General features: G+C 37.3%; 1 protein-coding gene and 1 long non-coding RNA gene across 2 annotated transcripts in view; one reads left to right on the plus strand and one right to left on the minus strand.

Annotated features, from left to right (window-relative positions):
* COL4A4 (collagen type IV alpha 4 chain) overlaps positions 1 to 24,213 on the plus strand; it is a 65,088-nt gene that overhangs the window by 37,174 nt on the left and 3,701 nt on the right. Inside the window, exons 23-46 of the mRNA XM_042820603.1 lie at positions 379 to 451; positions 1,675 to 1,781; positions 2,195 to 2,378; positions 3,109 to 3,177; positions 4,233 to 4,337; positions 4,858 to 5,076; positions 5,968 to 6,129; positions 6,821 to 6,991; positions 7,954 to 8,097; positions 8,722 to 8,829; positions 9,079 to 9,257; positions 9,905 to 9,968; positions 10,941 to 11,015; positions 11,473 to 11,580; positions 11,879 to 11,986; positions 16,016 to 16,087; positions 16,441 to 16,569; positions 17,947 to 18,054; positions 18,855 to 19,010; positions 19,654 to 19,752; positions 20,036 to 20,044; positions 20,961 to 21,092; positions 22,981 to 23,097; positions 24,025 to 24,213. Of these exons, the coding sequence (XP_042676537.1) occupies positions 379 to 451; positions 1,675 to 1,781; positions 2,195 to 2,378; positions 3,109 to 3,177; positions 4,233 to 4,337; positions 4,858 to 5,076; positions 5,968 to 6,129; positions 6,821 to 6,991; positions 7,954 to 8,097; positions 8,722 to 8,829; positions 9,079 to 9,257; positions 9,905 to 9,968; positions 10,941 to 11,015; positions 11,473 to 11,580; positions 11,879 to 11,986; positions 16,016 to 16,087; positions 16,441 to 16,569; positions 17,947 to 18,054; positions 18,855 to 19,010; positions 19,654 to 19,752; positions 20,036 to 20,044; positions 20,961 to 21,092; positions 22,981 to 23,097; positions 24,025 to 24,213 (2,887 nt within the window). The remainder of the gene's footprint in view (positions 1 to 378; positions 452 to 1,674; positions 1,782 to 2,194; positions 2,379 to 3,108; positions 3,178 to 4,232; positions 4,338 to 4,857; positions 5,077 to 5,967; positions 6,130 to 6,820; positions 6,992 to 7,953; positions 8,098 to 8,721; positions 8,830 to 9,078; positions 9,258 to 9,904; positions 9,969 to 10,940; positions 11,016 to 11,472; positions 11,581 to 11,878; positions 11,987 to 16,015; positions 16,088 to 16,440; positions 16,570 to 17,946; positions 18,055 to 18,854; positions 19,011 to 19,653; positions 19,753 to 20,035; positions 20,045 to 20,960; positions 21,093 to 22,980; positions 23,098 to 24,024) is intronic.
* On the minus strand, positions 232 to 24,170 carry LOC122161286. The gene is made up of 4 exons (XR_006169142.1): positions 24,003 to 24,170; positions 10,933 to 11,026; positions 8,700 to 8,799; positions 232 to 391 (listed from the first exon to the last, which is right to left on the minus strand). It is a non-coding gene; the product is annotated as an uncharacterized LOC122161286 (long non-coding RNA).

Raw genomic sequence — 24,213 nt, forward strand, 5'->3', positions numbered from 1 at the left:
AAGTCTGCAATAGGAAGAGTCTGTGAACTGTTTGCATTTTAATATTCTCACATTTATGTTCACAGCTGAATGAAACATGGGCTATCAGTACTTACCTTCATAGGTGTATCTCCATGCATTTGGCAGTCAGGCTGAATGAAAAGGCCAAGCATCATTCACGTACCTCTTTATTGATATCAAAAAAGATACAACAGTTTGTTTTTTATTGGTATGTTACGTTAATTGGCCTTTTTAGGGGCAGAAACAATGCAAGAACAAGAGACATATCTGCTTTCCCTTCAATTCCTTTATTACTTCTTTTCTGGAGATTAACTTACAACTTTCCTTCTTTTTTCTTTTTTTCTTTTCTTTTTTGGGATCTGGATCGTCATTGGTAAGGGGACACCTGGTCCTGGAGGACAACATGGTGAAAAAGGAGAGAAGGGTGACCAAGGAAGAGTTTCAATAAAAGGTAAATACATACTTTATCATTAGCCTTTTTATTTCCTATACAATACTTAGAAGGTAGACCAAGACAAACATCTAATCTTCAAGTCATTAATTTGGCAAGTTATGGAGGCCTAGAGGTCATGTATATCCAGACTGCTTTCTTGATAAAAACTCTTCTGTTTTCTTCTTACTCAACACAAGGTCAGCACAAATTTTTTACACATTTTACTTTATATTTGAGCCAAAAAACAGGTTGTTATTAATTTAAAAACTTGTTACTACTCATGCTTTTTCAATGTCTTGTGATTTCTGATCAAAGTCTTGTAGAGGCCTATATAGCAAAAACCAAGCAGAATACAATTATTGTGAAAGTAAGAAGAAATATTGTTATTTAAAGTCACCTCCTGAAGAATCACGTGTCAGTATTCCTACTGTTATTTCCACTTAAGCAGCCAGAAATTCTCAGGAAAAACATGAAAACAAGCAATATGCTAGCACAACCAAAATTATTGTAATTAAACAGATCAAAAACTCTCCCCAATTACGGTATGATCTGCAATACCAGAAAAGACAGAAAAACAAATTACAGTAATCTGATGATAAAGCTTAGTTACAAATGCTACAGTAATTATTTAGAAAAGACGACATCCATCTTATTGTTTGAGAAGGTTAGTTTAGCTAAGGATGGTCTCTCTTTATTTACAGACATTGGAGCAGGACAAAACATTTGCTGTTTACTTATAAAGAATATCTTGATGTAGCAAAATTAATTCTTGGGTTAGAATTATTGTTATTGTCTTTTATTCAAAAATTGCATTTTCATAAATGTCAGTAAAAGAGAAATCTACTGCAAAAATAAGAAAAAGCAATGAAGACCTTTCAGAAACATTGATACAATTATTCTACATTGTATAGCATTACTATATCCTGAATTGAGTGAAATCAAGGATAAAACTGATTTCAAATAGTACAGGTTTTTCAGTCTGTACATAATATGCACAGAAGCATGTTCTAGTGATGCCTGTAAACACATCTTTTGAAGAAACAAATTTGTTTCATGCGGTATCCAACTACCTGCTGCCTTCCTAAGCCCAAATTACCACACTCGGGAAATCTGAATTCAAGAAGTGAAAAGTATCACACAGAGCTGGATAGAATGAATGGTTACCCAGTATTTACCTAAGCAGATAATAAAAAGGAAAACACACTGTATATACTGTACTTCCTTTTTAAATTTATTTTAAGGAATAAAAGGTGAAAGAGGTCCTACTGGGGTTCCAGGATTTCCAGGCCAAAAAGGTAACGATGGCAGAGATGGGGATTTAGGATTGCCTGGGGAAAAAGGAGCTGAGGTACGTTTTACTTTCTCAGGATTTTTTTCTACACAGGTTAACATTTTGTTTTAAGAAAGGACTCTCTCTTAATGAATCTCACTCCAAATTCATAGCAGATTAATCATTTTTATCATTTTCTGTTAGCCTAGATTAAAAATAATAGTATCATTGAAGAAATTTCTTTTCTAAGTACTATTGCTTATTTTGTTGCTTCTGGATATATCTAATGCATATACTGGATCAATATCATGGGATTAGGAAAAATAAGTCTACCTTCTGTTCCTGTTGTTTTTCATTATTTAAACTAATAATGTCGTTTCTTGACTAGAACAGTGTTTCCTGCAGATAATTTTCTACTGTGGCTTTCGATAATCAAAGAGAGGAAAGGAGTTAGGTCATGCTATTTCTTGTCAACAGCTGTTTTCTTTTAGGGTGATTCTGGAGTACCAGTACCAGGTGATAAAGGATTTCCTGGAGTTCCAGGACTCCCTGGAGCAAAAGGACCAATGGGATTGCCTGGTTTGGGGTTTCCTGGCCCTCCAGGAGTCAGAGGTACCCCTGGAGACTTTGGTGATGATGGTAACATTGGGCTGCCTGGTCCAAAGGGTCAGAAAGGTAACTTTAAATATTTACATTGAGAACTAAAAACTAAATACATGTTTGGTACCATCCATTACAGTTTCAGATGCAGATCAGAAACATACATAGTGTTAGTCATTTACAGCTAAATGTTTTGGTAAGCTCAGTGGTCACATACTGTCAGCACTTAAGAGCCAAGTACTGGTAAGAATATGAATCTAAAGGGGCCTGCAGTGTGCTACTTGTACACCCCAGAGGAATTACTTTCTGGAGTGGAGAATACTCCTATTTATAAGAATTTACAGGGCCGTGGTTCTCGCTAAAGGAACAGAAAAGACAACTCATACTTGAGACACAGTCTTTCTGTTTGTGTATTCCCTACCAAAGAAATCTTCACTGATATCAATATGTATAAATAAAAAATGTACACAGAATTGAGATGAAAATATAATTTCTTTCTTACAGTAGAGGCTACTGTAAAAGAAAACTTTCCGACACTACAAAAGTGAAAAACAAAAATCTGTCTACAGAATACAACTGTATTGTAATGATTAGAATCGTTAACAATATTCTATACAAAATAATCGGCAAGAGAAATGCATTCTTCATCATACCTTAATAATATGGCAGTAATGATGTACGTAAAAAAAAACTCTCTCTTTACCTTTGCTCACTTGGTTTGTACCACAGAAATGTTTTTGTACATGTCCAGACTACATTTATTTTAAAATCAAATAGGCCATTTTCTTTCTCCTTCTTGCTTCAGGTGACACTGTGTGTATTACATCACCCTACCCTGGAAACCCAGGTCCCCCTGGTTTTAAAGGTGTTCAAGGTATGAAGAAATTACAGATGGAGAAATTTTATTTTAAGTCGAAAGTGAGTTTTTAATTAAAAAAGGAGTTTGTAATTATAAAAAAAAAAAAAAGAAGCTCTCCTATGAAGATACACTAAGGACTCTAGTTTTTCAGCAGATACATATCTCAAAATGTAAAACTGCAAATGTACAGGTATATAGTTATCTATTACAACCAAGGACTGGAAAGCTCCAGTTTCCATGATCAAAAGGTATCCAGACTGTTTTCATAGGAGTGACTAAATGAAGGTACCATGAAACTGTCCTGCTTCACTTAAAAGACGTGAGACAGACTTAAATAGACAAAGGTTAGATGCAATAGGACCTGGAATATCCACATCTGGATAACAGGATAAAAATGTATACCAGGCAAAAATATGCTTCAAGACTGTAATTTCTAAGATAACATAGTTCAGAACACTTGAAGCCTAAAATCTGAATACTTACTACTTTCCTTGTTCAACTTAAATTGAAATAACTCATCCAGGAACTGGCCAAATGTTGCTTTTGACAACTCTAAAGCATTTGAGACACCACAGAACATCATGATCAGAACCAACAGGGATACTGGATTTTCAAGCTGTCACTTCAGCATGGTATTACACAACTCCCTGACACGAGTACTGTGAATGGTAACAAATTGCACATTTGGAATGATACAAAACAACAAAGATTAGCGTATTGAGTTCAACTGTTCCATTCCAGAAGAAGTGTATAGCACACAAGAATTTGCATTGACAATTGTAGCTCAATAGGTTGATGTCCTGTAGTATTAAAATATTTTAGATTTTTTTTCCACACGTTACTCGGGTGATTTGAAGTCTGCTGTTAATGTTATAGGGTACAAACCCATTTGGAAAAACAGAAGCCATAGATTTGTTTGTGATTTAGTTGGCAACTCTTGCTTGAAAAATTTGAGTCATCTTGTTTTCCAAGTACACATTTTAGCACGAGATAGAGACAAAATACTGTTCTCTTAAATTACAAATTTTAGAGCTCTATTGGATTTTTACACCTTTTCTTCCTGTTTCCAGGGCCAAAGGGCTTAAAAGGACTCCCTGGTCTTCCTGGACAAAATGGGTTTGATGGGCCAAAAGGCCAGCAAGGCAGGCCAGGAGCAGGAATTCCTGGACCAGAAGGTGAATTTACTTTTCTCAGTTAAGGACACCTGTTGGTCAGGCTGCAATACATACAGACAGGGTAAAGTAGCTACTGTGTGAAACAGAAGTATATTTCAACTAAAGCTAATAGAAGAGGAATATTTACCAATGTTCACCCTTTCCTCCAGCAAGTACTGCAGCAACCTAATATTCAATGTACAGGGAGGAAATGATTTTGGCATATATAAATTTTCGTAGAAAACTGAGACTAACTGGTGCCCTTACAGCAAAGGAATTGATCTTGATAAGAATGACAGTACACAAAATAGATGCTGCCCTGGAGAAAAGCATTGTCCCTTCCCACAGGAATACTTACTTCCACCATCTCTCACATATTATTAGCAGTAAATGAGAAATCTGAAAATTACTATATAATATTACTTTTCCTTGCAAAGTGATAATGTAATTCTGGTTAAATATGATTTATAATATTCCAGAGTGTGAGAAGAAAAAAATATACTACTTATGCCCTATCTGAATTTAAAAATCATACCAACAGGCTTCCGAGGCACAGCTGGTGATCCTGGTGAAGAAGGTGAAAGAGGACCTACCATTGATGGTAAAAATGGTGCTCCAGGTCCACCTGGCATAGATGGCCAGAAGGGTGTTCCAGGTGATACTACATACGGCCCTCCAGGAATCCCAGGCAACAGGGGACTGCCAGGACCACCTGGTGCACAAGGAGCAAGGGGTGACCCAGGCATTCCTGGGCTTCAAGGTATGAAACAGTTTTTCTGAAGCATTTCCATGTATTCAAATATAAAAGTCTGTGCAAGATCAGCACTGATAACCTTATTCTTAGCTGCATCCATAATGGTGACCATGAAGGGTACACCATATTTTTACTTTTTCACAGGTAGGGTTGATCAGCCACTGAGAAAATCTGAACTGCAGGGGAAGGAAAATGTCTTTTCCCCGGTTTGCACAGTAACACTGCAGCTTCCAGTTGTTATTACTGTCACTTGCTGACTATGGGTCATCCATGCTTAGAGTTTCCTGCTGTGCTCCACAGACACAAAGATAGAGCCTGCCTCAGTTTGCTTTCTTAAATCAGAAAAGATGGGCTAAAGATGCAAGAACACTCAAGGAGAGAGAGAGAGAAAGAGAAAGATGAACAACTTTGCCCAAAATAATCCTCAGTATCCAGTTTTGCTTGCTGCTGCAAGTGTCTCCACAGTGCCACAGCCTTCCTACTTTATAGCAGATGTTCCTGTTTGCTTTTATAGGTCCCCCTTTTTGCCTGGCCCTCAGTAACACATTTTTTCCATGCAGGGAACTCCAGTAGAACCATGTTGCTGCTGCATGCCAGTAAGCTCCCCTCATTCTACTCTACACATCAGATAGATAGCTTTTGCAACATAAAGACCCTACTCACCTGTAGGTGAGAACTGAATTTGTGTTTTCCTTAAAGAAAGAAGTGCTCTGCAGCAGCCGATTCTAAACTGCAGATAAACATCCATTTACACAAACCGTGCAAAAGCTGTAGGATAAGTAAGAGATTCCAGTAACAACATAGTATTTCAAAATTAAAGTAGAAATTATTATGGATAACAAGTAATGGAATTGAAAGACTTTACAGTGGTTTTTGTTGGTTTCTTTTTGTTTCCAGGGCACCCTGGGACCCCAGGATTTCCAGGTGCTAAAGGTTTTAGAGGCCCAGAAGGTGATACAGGAGCACCAGGCTGTCCAGGCACCCCTGGTCCACCATGTGACACAAGATTACCAGGGCCACCTGGACTCAGAGGTGCCATAGGCCTGCCAGGTTCTCAAGGTATTTGACATTCATCAGGTTGCCTCACTTCTGTAAGCTTTGCACATCTTTTCTAGTGGATTTAACCACATGATTTTTGTCACTAGCATGACAAATACTTCCGTGACAGCTGCTCATTAGTGGCTGTGTACATTATTTTGTACATTTCCTGTAATTCAAGGAGTATATAATGTTCATCTCAGATTTTTCACAACTTTGCTTTCTTTCTCATAAATACTTTTAACTTTTTACTTTATTAAATACCTTAACTGGCCAAATATTAATGTGTTCACTGCCAAATAATAAACAGAAAAGTTAATTGTCTTTTATTCTCTTCTGTCCTGAGTAGCTTAGCTGAACTCCTGGCATTGCTGAGATAAAATTATCTTCTTCACTCTTAAGCTGAGCTAGTAAACGTGTGTCAAAAGTACTTAGGGATCTTGGCATTCTCAAAATACTCAAAATTCTCATAAAGTTGAGATTTATTGCAGGGAGCTTCTAGCTTTATGTCTCTTACTTAAGAAGTATAAGAAAACAAAACATTCCAGGTGAAAATTCAGGCAGAGGCAGGACTCCAGCATGGTGGCAAAGTTTCTAAATCATTTTGCCATGTTTGATGATTTCAAATTTATACTCCAGTTATACTTGTAAAATACAATTGCTGAATTCTTTCCCTGCATTTATGCTTATAAAGTGAATATTTTCTTTACAGGCTTACCAGGCTATAAAGGTCAGAAGGGAGACAGGGGTCTAGCTGGGCCACCTGGAATCAAAGGTCTCAAGGGCTCTCCTGGCTCACAGGGCCCCCCAGGTCCTCCAGGGTCCCGAGGACTTCCAGGACTTCCAGGCAATAACGGACAGCCTGGCTTCCCAGGTCAAACAGGTATGTTAAACATCCTGCACATCACTTCATCCATAACATTTCTTGTTTTGGAAGCTATCTCAACTGCTTTCAAAGATATGAGACACTTTGCATCCTCTTTCCTTTCCAGCTTCTAGAATAAGGCCCTGCAGCAAGGTAGAGGCAGTAATAATAGCATCTTTTGTTCTTTCTATTAAAATAAAAACAAAGGAGTAGAAAGATACACTTTGATGCATTGTGGCACCTTGTTTGTTAAACAACACTGACATATTTTGGTGTATAATTTGCTATTTTTTATAGTTTGTTGCTAAATATATCATAATGAGAACAATGTTTTTATTGCATGCAGACTATCTCCTTTACTGATGCAGTCTGGGACTGTATTCTGTATTTAGAACATATTCTCATAAGTGAGTGAATAAATAGTTTCACATTATGTCTAGTCCTTCTGAAAATGTGAGAAATTGTGCCAAGAAACAAAAAAACCCTGAAAACTACTTTGTTATGAAAATAACAAGTTTACATTCATTTTAGAGCAAAATGTTGCTTACCATTCACAGAAAAATACTCAGTCTAGAATTCTAAGTGCACTAAAGCAAGACTAACCTAGTTAGACAAGTGCAGATTACAAGGTAAAATTAGATTTAAAATAAGGCTAGATGTCACAGAATATTAAAAGAAAAGGAAAAAATACATAAGTAGTCCAACTTGCAGTATCAGGTATCTTGAGGGTTAGCTTCTCTAGTAGAAAGCATACTAAGTATGCTAAGTAAGGAGATGGTGGCTCGGGAGGGGAATATGTTTGTTCCAAGGCAATCTAGAATTCCTGACAAGTTTAATCTTGGCACAATTATTGTCTCTCTAGCTTTGCTGATTTCCTAAGGAATCCTTGTAAACCTCCTGCCTTTTGCTTTATAATTTTCCTTAGAATGTGATGGCAACGATATAGCAGACTATGTAAATAAAGCATTTAATATTACCAGGAAGCAAAGGGATTCAAGGACCCCAAGGATTCCCTGGACTCCCAGGAACACAAGGCCCAATGGGAATCTCTGGTGTAAAAGGGGAAGAAGGAAGTATGGGTCCACCTGGGCCTAGTGGAGAATGTGGGGATATGGGAGTGAAAGGTTTGTACAAATCTGCTTCACCCTATAATTTTGTTAGTACTATGACTACTATTTGTTAAGACCATGTTTGGTATAGATTTATATTTTCTGTTTTTGTGTTTTTTTAACTTGTTCTCAGAGACAGTAAATCCATTTTTTCCCTTATGTATGCATGAAAACTGACTGGATAAAAATTAATGTCAAAGATCCATTTACAGCAGTAAATCAAATGATACATAAAGATAATTCACATAAACAAGCCTTGAATTTTCTCCTGTACGTATGTGAAACTTTAGATTTTTCAAATTTTGTCATGTTATTTGCATATTAATACAGGAGAAAGAACAGCAGTCTCTAAAGTGTACTTGGTCACAGAAAGTACATTGTAAAGCAGACATATTTGCCATCTTCCTTATTTCAGACAAGTAGGGAATAATTCTGATTTATCATGAGCTGTATTACTACTGATTTAACTAAAAAACAAGCAAAATAAAATTAGCTGTGTTAGCAGCAAGCCTTCTCAAATAACTGGAGTCTGCATTAGTATTCAAAGGCTTTCATCAGTAGAGAAGACTTTGCTAAAATTAATCTTTAGGTCCTGTAACACAAAAGGATTTACTTACATTGCATATGTTTGGTTCAAAGGTGAAAGAGGGCTTCCAGGAGATGGTGGCAGCATTAACATTCGCCTTGAGAAAGGACAAAAGGGGGAGCCAGGGTTTCCTGGTGACAATGGATTTAGAGGTGAAAGAGGTAAGTTCATAAAATAAAGCTGTGCACACAAGCATACATTGTACATTATATAAATGACTGATGTTTTTCATAGGTTTGGATTTATAGTTGCAGCAGTATCTAGCTACCTTACTGTTCTTACAGATTCTGACCCTAGCAGGCTAGTTTCTTTGAGCTCTTACTAAGGCAATATACAAAGTGTGAAAGCATAGCCATATTCAAAATATGGTTTGACTATATTTGTCATTGTTATCCTACAATTAACTTCAGGTGAAAAAGGAAATACAGGTTTCAGAGGTGCCCCAGGATTTCCAGGGAACAGTGGTGCCCCAGGACTTCCAGGTGACCATGGTGACATCGGACTGATGGGATTTCCGGGATCACGAGGTTTCCCAGGACCAAAGGGCTCTAAAGGAATTACAGGTTTCAAAGGACTACCAGGTGACCAGGTAAATTGAAGTGACAGTGACTGGTCCTGTGACAGTGAAGTGACAGTCCTGGACTTTAAGTGTATCTCTCCCAACTCCAGGAAATATGACAGTGGATACTCATATTGTACTTGAACTTGCTTTTTGGTACAAGGACATATCTTTGCTTGTCTTGCCCTTTACTATGTTTCTTTGAAGAGAGTATCTGTTTTGCTGATTATTTAAAAGGAGAAAGAAAGAAATCCTTATATTTTGATTGTTACGTCACAACAGATTTCTGGTTAATGTTTGTAGTGAATTGGGGGTAAAATACAATAATACTTGGTACACCATTGTAGAACCTTTTAAATTAAATTACTCAAACAACCTGTGGGGAATTCAAGATGTTAAAGCAAAGGCAAGCATTAGCATTAACAATTTCAAAATTGTTAGTAATTCTAATATAGAGTTTTTTGGAAGTGTTAATGGTCAGTGTTAGACATGTAATGAAGACAGCATGCTTTTCTGTTGAGTTTAAGATACAGTTTTGTTGTTCATGTTGATTCCCAATCTGTTTACCAGAGTAAAAGAACTAAATGTTCTTACAGATCATTCTTATTACATGTATCATACATGAAACCATCAAACATTTTTTTTGTTGTTTGCTCTTAAAAAAAAATAAAATTCAGGGTGATGTTGGCTTACCAGGAATGCCTGGAAACCCAGGACTGACAGGCCCCAAAGGCCCTAAAGGTAATGAGCTGATATAAATATGCTTTTGAAAAAAAAAAACATTTTGTTATGATATATATGCTTTGATATATGGAGTTACTAGACACAGGAATAGAAGACAGAAATGAACATAATTCAAACATAAATATAATTAGAGAGAAGTCTGACATGCCTGAAAGGCAAAACTTGCATTTCAACACGTTACTTCTTTAACAGCTTGTTCGTTGTAAGATAGTTCATTAATTCAGAAGATAAATCTATGTGAAGTTTCACAGTTTCAAAAGTCCATAAAAAAAACCAAATAAAAACATACATGCATCTTTAATACTAGTCAAATCAAATAAGACAAATTGCATTTATGTTATTAGACAAATATGTAGTTTTTTAAAATAGTACAGAGGGATTCACAATTACTTTCATATCAGTCATTTCTCCCCTCCCTCCCCCCAAAAAAGAACAATCTGTACACATATTACAGAATTGCTAGGATAGCACTGTGCTAAATGGGAATTTCACCACAGAAGAAGTTGTGCTAGCTTGAAGAGCCCACAAAATGGCGTTTACTGAATAAATGGACTCATGCTGCATTGATTATGTAAATCTGCACAAGCATATGTAAGGAGCTCTTTGTTTTTAATAAAGCATTATAGGGAAATATCTTTCATATTCAGTATATGCTGTCAGTATTGGAAAAGTTCTCTTTTTTTTTTCCCTTTCCCATAGTGGGAAATTCACATGAACATTGGCAGCAATTACCAAATACAAATTAATTTGTACGTCAAGATAGGCTGAGCTGTCAGATAATTTCCATTTGCCAAAGCATTTTTCATTGTGTTCTCTCATTCCCTTTTATAGTTATAACTAATAATCATAACTAATAATAACATATACATAATATATGAGTAAATGATCTGATTTTACAAAACTGTTCAGCTTTGTTTTCATGGATGAAAATGATATTTGTACTACATGAAAGTCACTGTACCTTAACAGGAAAGAGAGGTGACCCAACACTTCTGCTTGGTCCACAAGGTCAAAAAGGGTCTCCTGGAGATCCAGGATTACCAGGTAACTTCTTTCTAATTAAGAAAAAAAAAGTTGAGCATGATAAACTTTCTATAAGCTTTGTTAGTGGAGAGAGAGCCCTTCTTTCAACAAACCGAGCTGTATTTTCCACAGTTATAAGCCCAGGGAATGGAGAAGCACAATGTGTAACACAGCTATCACAAACATGAGAGGTATAATCTGGTATGGCCTAGTACAGCACTGGTAAATATCCTGAAGCCTTCCTGAATACTTGTCTGCTTCTCACTCACCAGTTCTACTCTTTCAGATATCAGAGAGAGTTGCATAACTTATTGCTGCTAAATAGATGCAAGGATCTTATACAATAGGAGAAAATGCTTTTCTATTCCAGGAAAATCTTACCAAACGTTTAAATCTTTTTCACATACCACAAGATGAAGAATTGGGTAACTTGATACATGAGACTTCAAGATTTTATTATTATTTTTTGTTTTTTAAGGATTCTGTGGATTCCCAGGTGAGAAAGGTTCACCAGGTATCCAAGGGCAACCTGGAAGACCAGGATCCAAGGGCGAGCCTGGATACCCAGGAATACCTGGATTTCCAGGTAAAGCCAATGTTTAAAAAAAAAAACTGGCATGATGTAAGGGCTCAAAAGAGGTAGGGATCAAGAAAGCACAGCTGAAGAGGCAGCTCTGTGGAGGAAGCTGTAGGTGGTATGAAAGTTTGTACTGACGGCTCTTTCAGTATGTCTGGACAGTGCCAGTAGAGTTTGCTCAGAGCCTGAGAGCAAGATCCATACATATTATATATCAATATTATATATTGATATATAATAATAATATATTGTATATATATATATAGAAACAATATATATATATATATATTGGTTTTTTTTTTTACAGGAGCTACAGGTCCTCCAGGATTGCCAGGAGAACCGGGAGAAAAAGGGCAACATGGAATTTTGGGATCTCCAGGGCTTCAAGGATTAACTGGATCACAAGGTAGAAAAGGTAAATAGCATACAGAACAGTTCTCTTGGTTAAAGGACAGCATCATATATCGCTACTCTTTTAGCACCGAAATGGAAAAGGTCTAACACAAGCATGTTTTGGTTCTGTATTTCCCCAAACAACTAAAAAAATTAAGCCAGCTTTGGGGACCTTTAAAAAAAATAACAGATGTAGCCTCACAAAATTGGACTGAAAATTAAAATGAATAAGTAGGAAAGTAGAAACAGATTCTGGCTCTACTGATAAAACCGATAGTGGGAGTTAAGGAAAGAAAAAGGAGTTTGCAGTAGTTCAGGTGTTCCACTTTTGCTTCAGTTGTGTTCTACCTTTTCACCATGGAGTGCCACTGTTACTCTAACAAAAACAGCAAACTGCTTGGGGCAGTTTTGTCCACATCAAATTGTAATCATAAGATAATTTGGTTTTCTTTTAATTTACTAAAAACTGTTTGTTTGTTGTTGATTTTTTTGTTTTTTTTTTTTTTTGTGGATTTTACATAGAAAAGGTTTTCCCAAATCCTATATATACTGAGGATAGTAAATATTAATATTGAAATTATAAATTACAGTAATACATTATAAAGAAAAATAATCAACTTTGCACATTCTCTGCACTCTGTAATAGTTTAATTCATAACCAGAGCAAGAGGAACATAAAGGGATGCTTATACAGATATGCAAAAATAACATGAGACTGATAAATGGCTAAACAGATTCACTACAAATTTAGACTAAGATGATATTGAGAAGGTTTCCTTCAAAATACTGGAAAATTAAGTGAAAAATGGACATTCCTGATTGTTTGCAGAAGCAAGCAGAGCTGATCTAAACTGTTGTGACAGATTTCTTGCTGGTGTTTAATCTGCAAAGGAGCATTTAATTGCTGCAAACCGTATTTTCCATAAGGCAAAAATCTGCAATCACAGGGATATCTAAATTGAGAGAAAAAAGCTGTACCACTGGAAACTTCTTAGCAATGGATGGACTCTTCTGGCCATAAGAGCTCAGATGCTTTTCTGTTGTACAGAAGTTACCCAAGTCCTGCCCAGGAAACATAAATAAACACATGCTGCAGAGGGAAAAGTTTGGTTCCAAATAGAAATTAATTAGACACCAAATTGCCTGCCTTAGAATCCCATATGTTGCCATTAAAGTCAAAAACAGCTTTGAAATTATACTCAGTAATGAAAACTGAATAAAATAGGTATTCCAGTTGAACTAGAAAACATAGATCATATGCTATTTTTATTAATATGGTAGTATTAGAAGTGAAATGGTTAATAGGCTGTTCACTGTTAAGGACACAGGCTGGTTAGTATAATTGTCTCTCATTTATATTAATTGTCTTGTGCCTGAAGAGCTTTTAGATTAAAACATTTAGTTAAAGGGCATAACAACATTTTCTTTATTACAGCCATAGTTTTACAGGTTAAGGGTTCAGTATGGCAAGCCTTGTGTGAGTAATCCTTTACAAAGCAAGCAATATGAAGAACACGAGCAGATTTACTTGTGCAAGTAAAAGTTGATTTGGGCTGTAAAGTGCAGAAGTGGTGGTTCATGCATAGGTCAGCCAATTCAGCTGCACCTAGAAGTGTGCAACGATAGCAATCCAAAAAGCTAGAAATACAAGTGCTGATATTATAATGGATTGTTGGCAAAGGTGTCAGAAAATCCCTGGAAAGCAAGTAAGCCAAGCCATCAGTCCTGACTGAATAAAGGTAAAGATCAAAAATTTTTAAATGGTGGCCTGGGTTCCAAAAGGCGTTAGTAGTTCATAATTGTTTTAAAACACTGCTATTAAATTCCCCAGATTGGCATACAATTCTCACATAAATTTGAAAAATGGGAACATCCTCAAGATAAAAGCAAGCCACAGAAGACAGGACTGAAAGTTAAAATTTCATGAAAAGTTAAAGAGTGGATTAAGGGCACAGAAGGTGCTACAGGTGGGATTAGTAGTATCCCATACTAATAAATGGATTGCATTACCCACATCCTGCAGGTTTGTAAACTTTCTGGACTTAAATTTTTCCAGACTGGTGTTTGCTGCTGGCTGTTTGCTTGTTTTATCATTGTTTTTCCCCCCCTCCTTTGTTAAAGTGTAACAAAAGTAATTCAATGTTCTGAGAACAAAGCTATGGATTATTATTTATGGTGTGTTTAAGAACCTGGTGACCTATTTGAGCTAAGGATGTTCACTTTTGGCAGGTGAACTATTTGATGAAGGGCATTCCTGATGCTGTTCTTGTGGTGAATAGTCCCTGAAACATTTGACTGTCTTAGAAATTGAAAAATATTTCCATTTGTATGTCTACAGTACAGCAATAAATTCTATGATTCGTGCTCTGGATAGACAGCAGATGTGTATGCTGTGGGACATGCTGGGATCAGACACAGGAACTGAAACAGAACCTCCATCCTCTAAGCCAGGAAGTGGCTGAACAGGGAAAAGCAGACAGAAAAAGATAATTCAGAGTCGCAGAAAAAAAAATACCACTGAAACTAAATTGAGAGTCCTAACTTGTAGGGAGATGAATCAGTAAAAGTAGAAAACTAACAGGAATTCTAACAGTATTGTCCAATTGCTTGAAGACCGACATCCACTCTAGGCTGACCTGCTCTGGAGGGAGAAGCGTCCCAATTCTGTTCTTGCCTGAAGTCTTTGAAACCCATTGTCTAATTGATTCCTATCACCAGGTGCATCCTTACATTACAGACCTAAATATTGCACTCTCATTTCTCAGGTGAATGTCCAGCTGATAGGGTCCCCCTCCTTTCTCCCCCACCTCCTTAGCTTTAAATGAAAAGCAAAGTGTAATAAGAAAACATCCAAGATCGCAGTATTCAGCAATTTTAAGTTAGAAACTTTGAGGATACAATTGATTTCACTCTGCATTTTCTAATTTGTGATAGCTCTGGGTTTCAATAGTAGTACAGTTTCAAATTCTGGCTTTGCCTGGAAAAGAGCATTATGACATCATTCATTTATTTCTCAAGAAACAATACTAAAGTAATCAGGATGAGGAAGGACTTTTAATCAGACTTTTTTACTCAGTTCTACAATGAAACAGGCAAATAACTTGCACAAAATAAAATTTCAACTTTTGGACAGTTTATGAGTGCCTGTTTTCAATGAACCATGAATTGACTCAGATTAAGTGAAATGCACCTACAGATACTTATGGTTTGAAGTTGAGACAGCATGGCATTGTAAGACAAGTCTGCAGGTTGTATTTGATAAGTGTACATCTTCATATTTGAGACTTCATATATGCAACTTAGGAAACTATAAAATGCTGATAACACGGAGATTTTTTTACCTTCCACTACGAGAAATTAACAATCTCAAATTTGGTCAATAATGAAGTTAAAAGATTAAGATACTATTTGTATTCTTTACTTACTGTGTTTTTATCAATTTTCCAAAAAAAGCTGTGATCATAGTGAAAAAAATATTTTCAACTAGCACAAATTCTCAGCTTATGATCTGCTCATCTAGTTAACACTGATAGCAACAAAGATGCTGAATGCTATCACATATCAACACGAACCTTAATTACAGATGTCTAAATTCTGTTGTTTTCAAAGACTTTGTGCTGTTTGCAGAACTTTTGCAGTAGCATGATACAAAGCAGCATGATTTCCTGCGTGAAATCTGCAGGACCAGAATGAAATAAGACAGGTAAAATTTTTGCTTTTTCATGCAGCTAGGTTAAATTGCACTTATAGGTGGAAAGATGTAAAGAAATTCCAGTTTACATGAGTTTCATGCTGCTCGCTGCAGTATAGAAATAGGATTAAAGCGTATGTTTTCTGATTGCTTTGATATGAAACTATTATGGGTGCTTATTTTCAGGCTTTTCACTCTTTCCTTTCCTTGATGACTGCACTGAGGTGAAGTGTGATCCCTTCAGTTGCCAATAGGGATCAAAATCAGGAAATGCTCTGCTTTGGTCCAGAACACGTTAGCAAAAAAATACATAACTTTTAATTGCTGTGGTACCCCTTCATTCCTGTCATACCTTTTTAGGTCTTCCTGGACTGCCTGGACTGGATGGCTTGCATGGACTAAAAGGTCAAAAAGGTTCCGCAGGAGCTCCAGGTAAAGAATGGAAATAGCCACATAGAACAGAAAATACTCTCTTACGGTTTTATACTGAGAGAAAACTAAAATTTAGGACTCTGTAACCCATTTATATTTCAAATTATAGGTAACAATGATGATGCTATGTAAAATAAATCCTGAAGAAGAGCCATAAAGCAAATATTACTTTTTTTGAAATAGATGAATAAGAACTAGATTCAACAAAATTCCAGCTCAGCCAAGAGAAAAACAGCAAAGCAGTGCTAGGGGAATCCTTGCAAAGAGGAACATCTGCAGCTGGTGTTTCTGTTCTGCACATCTATACTTGTAGTCACTGTAGGCCTTATGTACGTAACTCTTTTCCTATAAAGGTCAAAGTGAAACAGGGCGCCCAGGATACTCAGGAGAACCTGGACCAAAAGGAGAGAGAGGTGAACCTGGATGGCCTGGTATTTCCATTCCAGGCACCCCTGGAGAAAGGGGATTCCCAGGATTCCCAGGTAAGAAAAGATTTTCTCCTCAGTGGCACTTTGCAGAGTTGAAGTGAAGCTCATGCAAGCTCTTCCCCTGGTTAGTATGAACACAAATACATGCAAGGAGATTGTCTCACTAAAATAATTCTTATTAAGAGCATTTATATTACCGGAGAGGAAAGAATGAGAACAGAAGATGATTGACTTGGACAGGCTCAGGAAACTGCTAGGTGGAGCTGCCTCTTGGGGAAAAAAAAGTACCTAAAGAAAGAGTGCAGTACAGCTGGTAGTCAGAGAAATACAGTAAATCTATTCCAATGTAAATGCAAGATGGAACTGTATCACAAGTCTGCTATGAGCATTCAAGAGCTTGGTGATGTAGGAATTGCATGGAAATAAGAAAAAATTGTGCAAAAGACACATTCAGAACCCAGCTGGACACAGTCCTGTGAAAGCTGCTCTAGCCAACCCTGCTTTGAGGAAGGAGTTGGACTAGAAAATCTCCACAGCCCCATTCCAGCTTCCATGATGAAAAACACTAGTTTTGTTCTTAGCACGTTATCAAAAAAAATCTAAATGATATGAATTCTGATCAAGTGAATACAGTCAGTTTTCTTAATTCAATCTGTTTGTGAACAGAATGGTTGAAAAAAAAGACAAGTTTCATTCTAAGATATTACATTGCTTGACATGAAATTGTCAAGGCCTCCCATAGCATAACTCCCACAGCGTAACCACTTTGATAATTTAAGAACTCACTCAAGTAAATGGAAGGCTGGAGTCAAAACACGAGACAGAAGAAACCAAATTATCATTTAGAAAAGATAACGCAGCAGAGTGCAACACATGCAGATCACCTGCCAGTTTACAGAAGCGTTATGCAGAGAATGGTAACAAATAACTTTTCCTGCCTATCATATATAAGGGCTCTTAATTTGCAAAAATTCAGATTACAAATGAAAAAATAGATTTATATCCAGAAAGTTTATCTTGTTCACTAAAATTTTTAGAAAAAGGCTGAACTCATTTTTTGTAGGTACAGTCTGGACTACTTACCCTGCTCCTAGGCAGAGTGATTTCGTAGTCCTCTATTGTCTTACATTTCTATCATTTCTTTCATTATTAACACTCAAGAGCAGAAGCTGATTTGTGGCAGTATGCCCACATATAACATGTGCTCTTTAGTTAAGTAGATTAAATAGAAAGCATTAAAAGTTCAAGAAGATAAAATATTTTCTGACACAAAATGTCTTCCCAATCACATATATTCAATACACAAGTAAGAGCATACACAACTGCTATGTCCATGACATCACATATCGTCAGTCCTTTAGTTAGAAACTTATCTCTGTAATCCTACGAGAAACCCTTGCTGTTGTGTGATTGCTTTAATGTGACCCGTAGGTAGAAGAGGACCTGTTGGACCCATTGGACCTAGGGGACCATCTCCCAGTAGCGCTCCTCCTGGTCTTCCAGGTGATCAAGGACCACCGGGTTTAGATGGCATCAGAGGTACTTAAAGCCAAAAACTTCATATTTATTCATGTATAAAGCCTCTTAGTCTGTTACTGATTAGTTGCCTGTGGGTAAAGATATAAAAGCACATGAGGAACAAAGAAATCAATGCTTCAGTGAACAAACAGGAGCAAACACTGCACAGATTCCCAGAGCAAGAATACAGATCTCCACGTTCAGTTTTCTGGTGTGTTTTTGTAACTCTATAGAAGTTCTATTGCTACAGCTTATCTTGATTTCCACAGAAGCAAACCAGTAAGATTACTCGCATCTCTTTCTAGGAAAAAGCATAGAAGTCATTGTTGATAGGCCTGCCATACGTTGTGAAAAACTTTCCAGCCTAAATCCAGTCTTGCAAAAGCTAAAACTGGCAACGTGTTTGTAAGGATTTATACAGACCTCACTTCTTCCTATAGACCATGGTCCTCAAGCAGTGCTTTTTTCAGTTCTTCTGACCCATTCTTTACCTAGTACAAAGCCTTACTTCCTGCTCTAAAATAGGAGAAGAGCTGGAAGGATAAGTGACACTATAATGAAGAAAAAAGAAATGATGTCTCAATACAGGTATCAACTTTCCACCTTTTGTTGGAACAGAATCCAGTTTGGGGAGCTATTTGTATTATGTTTTCTTTACAGTGCCTTGGAGAAAGACCAACGCTAATATTTCCAAAAACACAAAAGGATTGTCCTATGTTCCAGTGGAAAAAAAAATAAATGTAGATAAAAATGGAACATAACTATTTTTATAATGTTCATGCTTTGTGTATTTAAGAATTTATTTTTACATTTTACGGAAGGTCAGCCTGGGAATCCTGGTCCTCCTGGAGAGACTATCTTTGTGCGAGGAGATCCAGGTGACGTTGGTATTGAAGGGGCACAAGGCATTCCTGGGCACCGAGGGCTACAAGGAGCCAGAGGTCTTCCAGGAAATCAAGGAAGAGAAGGTCCAAAGGGTATGGATCTGAGATGTTTTTAACTAGCAGGTGTATTTATTGCCAGCTCTGCGCAACTGAGCCTTATACGAGGCGTTGGGATTGCCACTGGAGAGTCTGCTGTAGCCAAGGGTACACTGGAAGTTTCTTAGCTCTGCCCTTTTACATACAGATAAGATAGAGCTGCAGAAAAAGATTCATATGGACTATTCATATGGACTATTTCCAGCAACTTTCTGAAAGACTCCCCTACCAACCTGTAACTCTGAACTAAAACCTGAGTCTCCAAGATACAGCAAGCCTTGTCTCTGTCTACAGGGGTCTAGAGAAACCTAGCTGCAAATGTGTCTGAACTAGGTGTCTCACAGCTTTCCCACAGCAGTAGTTTAGGGCTCTCAACAGAATCCTTACAGGATTGAAAGCAGGTTCTAAATATTCTGCTTCCTCCACACAAATAAGCCCTACTTACCTTCCAATCTCTGCTAGAACAAAAGTCAAACTTTAGTTCACTACAAGACTAGGGAGATAAAGGGTGCATTACTTTTTTCAGGACAACAGAGTTGAGCTGTCTCAAGCATTTTTTATTTCTCAAACAGCCAGATATCTTATTTATGTGTTCACCCTGGAATGCAACTACACATCTGCACAACTGTTTTCTTTCCAGGTCCAATGGGAATCCACGGCTCACGGGGTCCACCTGGTGCTGTAGGACAACCAGGAGACCAAGGTTTTCAAGGAAAACCTGGTCCTACAGGTCCCACAGGTGCTTACAGTCTTGTTCCTCATTGGCACTCAATTGTAACTGTGATCTTTGTATTCATAAATAAAAAAACCTTACTAATTTTTACTTGTATATAAACAATTTAAACAAACTCAAAAATCTAAATTATTTCTCATTTGAGCTATGTAAAAGACTTCTGTATTTGTCACCTCATATAAATGATGTCAGTTCTCATTCCATTCTTTGCTCTATTTGCATGTTTGAAATTTGATTCCACTTGCACTGCAATGGCTGAAATCTGCATTCCATTTTTCACATCCTTCAGGATTCATAGGTAAGTTGATGACTATTGGTTATTGTTCATAAGGATTTCCTTCTGTATAGGTGTATTATACACTTATAAGTATTTTTTGGCTTGGCTGCTAGGTATAGTAGATAATGCCACAACAACATAGTGCTAATAGATTTTTCACATAAACAGCTCGTGCTTCCCAGTGTATCATAATAATAGTACACTGAGAAAAAGCCTTGTGCCATGATGTCAGTTAGACATGCCAAATACCTTTGCTTCAAATTATTTAGCACTTTTTTAGTTGTACTTTCTTTTTGTTTTGGAGGGGTATGTCACATTAGGTACTTTCTAACCAAAACCTTGAGAACTAGACTGAATTAGTATAGACAGAAACTGAGCTCTTAATCTGTCTAAACCAACACAACTCTGATTTTGTTCCAAAATACCAGGAGCTATAGCCAATAGCTTCTGGTAACTTTCAATACATAAATTTCAATACATAAATGTGTCAATTCTTTATTACTACAATACATGGAGATTGTGGGCTAGAAGAGTTAGCTCTCTTCCTTTTGTCTGCTTGTTGAGGGTTTTACAGTCACAGAATAAGCAAAGTACTGTAAGCGTTTACATGTGCTAAGGTGTTTGAGCTGAAGTAGACTTGATACTTCAACTCAGATCAGTTTGGGCCATATTAAGACAGAAACTGCACACCAAATATCTGAAATGTATCAGCATACACCTGCTAACACATTTGCCATGGTATGCTGTTAAATGCCGTTCTTCAAAGACTAAAATTAAAAGCAGTGAGCATAGCCCAATGTTTTAAAATATTAAAGTATGCACTCGAATACCAAAAACAACTACCAGGTATGTTGATTTTTCACATGGGAGCTATTACTCATTTTTTGTAGTTGTCATTTTAATGTAATTTAATCTACTTTCATATTGCATGCAACAGGTGATCCTGGTGAACCAGGAAAAACAGATGACTCATGTCCTGCAATCCCAGGGCCTCCTGGGGAAGCAGGACATAGAGGAGATGATGGTTCAATAGGATTACCAGGGCCAATAGGTCACCCTGGACCCCAAGGTAAGATTTGTTTTAAAATCTTAGATGTCTATTTTCAGCTATTTAGACAAGGAATTGGAAAGGGTCACTGCACCTCCTCTACTTTTACCCTTAAAACAATGGTCTGCAGCAAAAGTCAGTGTGTTGGTTAATGCTGAGGATGATAGACCAGTACAGCTAAACCAGGCTACTTAAGTCTGCCTACGCTACGTTCCTCTTCTCCTGGGCCACAGAAAGCAAAACATCATGAGCTGCTAAGAAAAATAAATTCTTCAGATGGTTATTTTTCCTTTTACCAACAAATAAAAAGCAGTGCCTAGAACCCCCACTACCGTTTAATATTAACTGGTGGTTTGGCCCAGGCAGTTTATATTCAGATGTAAAACACATCTTTAAATTTTAGAGAAACACAGATTCATCAACCTTGCTATGCTAACCAAAGTCCTAAAAAGATGTACCAATGATTCCAACAGTTACCATCCTCACAGAAAAAACTATAGCAAATCTGTATGGTGTCTTCAGTATAGGTAGCATCTAAATGTAATATCCTCAATTTAGGTAGTAGAAGCCCTCCTACCCTTTGACACATTTTTACTTGGGCAAGTTCGTTGTGGTAACTGCACTGAACATACTATGTCTCCAATAGGGGAAAAAAAATTCTATCATGTGCTCCCAGTAGATTCCCTGCAGGGGTCATTGCTCTCTTGAAAGTGAGCACAAGGCAGTTTTCAGTGAACTATGTCATTTTATACCGCTTAACTGATTTGCCAACCAAGAGGTGTTTCTAAGCTGAATTGCTGTTTTCATTCTATATACCCTTAGAATAGTTTCTGTAAAATCAGACAGTGCAATGATATGTATTTACACTGGTTTGTACAAAAACCACTTAGTAATGCTTTTTCTTTCATTAACACAGCAGAATTCCAAATGTCCCTGCTGAGAAAGCTACATAGTTCAGAAACAGGTTTTACTGGCAGAATCAGGGTATATTACTAAAACTTCTGTGCACTTGAACCTTGGCAAAACAGCCATGCAACAGAAATTGAAAAGCTGTTCAATTGTTTTGAATTTGTGGAATCCCAATGAAAAGATAACATGGGGAATGGTTAAATGCTGTAAAGCAGCTTCAAAAACCAGTTTGCAGGTTAAATGTTATAGTTTGCGAGGAATAAAGCATGCACCGTTAATTATAACCAACACACGTGCTAGAAAACAGTTGTTTTTCACACAAATTGGAGAAGCACTGCCAAGTGCAACAACATCTGACAAGTTCAGATTGCATTTAAAGTAGTCAGAGGAGTATTGTTATCTGTACCCTACATAGGAGATATTTATTACTGTTTGACCATGCTTTATTATCTGCTAATGCGTACAAATGTTTTTGTGTGTGAGAAATATAAAAAAGCCTTTGCTCTTCCCCACTGGAGATAATCCAGTTCAACTGTCTCTCTCTTTTCTATTAACACTTGAATACATGCATTGCTTCACAGGAAGTTCAGCATGTTTAAAGGCTTCGTTGAATCAAGCCCTAAAAAGTGAAGGCCTGCCATAATGAGTTATAACACGTTACATAGTAGAAATACTAATGGCAATTCTGCAAGAGGCTTGTCATAGTAATGTTTGTCACTGGTTTTATTTCAAATCATACAAATTCCATAGAGAGAATATAAAACCTTATCAGCAGTTACCGTTATTAAACTCTCACCTCTGAGCTACCACTGCAGTCACCAGGAGAATAAGTTGTAAAGAGAATTCCCAGCAGAAAGCATTTCTGCACCTCTGTTTCTTAGGTGTTGTTCCTTTGTGGCATCATTTCTGCTGACCTTTTGCATACTGTGTATGTTTGGACACTGTACTAACATTAAAAGGAGTTATATTAAGGGAGAGTACATACTTCACATTTATCTAGGAAGGAAAGGTGAAGAAGGGTCATGTGGCCTGCCAGGTCAAGATGGCTTACCAGGCGCACCTGGACCACCAGGTGACCAAGGGCATGTGGGAGAGCAAGGATACACTGGACCACAAGGTAAAAATGGTTTCTTTTTCTTGTCCATTTACTGCTATGGAATGGGATAAGCAGATACTGCAACTTCATTTTGAAAGCAACTTTGCTGACGTTCTTCGATAGTGGTGGCTCCAATACAAAAAAATGCTAAAGACTTCATAGAAGTTGCAGCTCAAGAAGTGTTGGATTTCCTGTCTGTGCCATTGCTGCAGCTACCCAGTCACATTACTTTTTGGGGGGAGATATGCAGGATGCACAGAGTGGGCTCTCCTTGCACCCCTAGTTCACACATGGACACATCCACCTCCAATCCAACAAACTATGACACTTCTTTCTGCCTCAGTTCAAGCGCTGACAGTGACATTTCTGGTTATCACCATAACACAAGAAATTCTCTTGAAAGAATATTTATCTTGGCAATCAATGATCAATCAGGCAATCAACCACACATACTTAAATGCCATTTATCAATAGCTATGCAACTCTGAGTCAGGGTTACAAGTGCAATTGTCCGAGTAATTGAAATTGTATTTCTGCTGTGACAACCGTTAATAAATTACCAGCTTAACATGTGAGGAAAATGCATAGACTGTTGCTCCAGGGATTTAAATTCAGTCCAGACAAAGTAATCCACAACTAAGTCTGGAAGATCATTGACCACCTCAGATCATTTCTTCCTGGGCAAATATCCACGCAGCACAGGACAGAGACACAGTAGAAAAGCCATCTATGAAACATTCTGTACAATTTAGTTCTTTTCTCTCTGATAACAAAGGTTAACATGAGTCTACTGGTGTCTCTATTGCCCATGACAACCTCTTTAGTTAGTATTAGATTCAGCCAGAAACCCCTTGTTGAACACTAAAATACAGTAAAAGAGAAACATTCCCACTAGCTACATGTTCCTGCAAGCAAATTCACTTTACCTTTTCTTCTATGTACAAAAAGGTCCACCTGGCCAGACTGGTATCCCAGGACCACCAGGGCCCCATATTAGATCTTCAAGTGGATTCTTGCTCGTCCTTCATAGTCAGTCAGACAGAGAACCACTTTGTCCACAGGGGATGCCAAAATTATGGACTGGCTATAGTCTGCTGTACCTGGAAGGACAAGAGAAAGCTCATAATCAAGATCTTG

The sequence above is a fragment of the Centrocercus urophasianus genome, unplaced genomic scaffold, assembly GCF_019232065.1.
Source record: "Centrocercus urophasianus isolate 14NV4802_14NV808 unplaced genomic scaffold, USGS_Curo_1.0 seq_19, whole genome shotgun sequence".
NCBI lineage: Eukaryota > Metazoa > Chordata > Aves > Galliformes > Phasianidae > Centrocercus > Centrocercus urophasianus.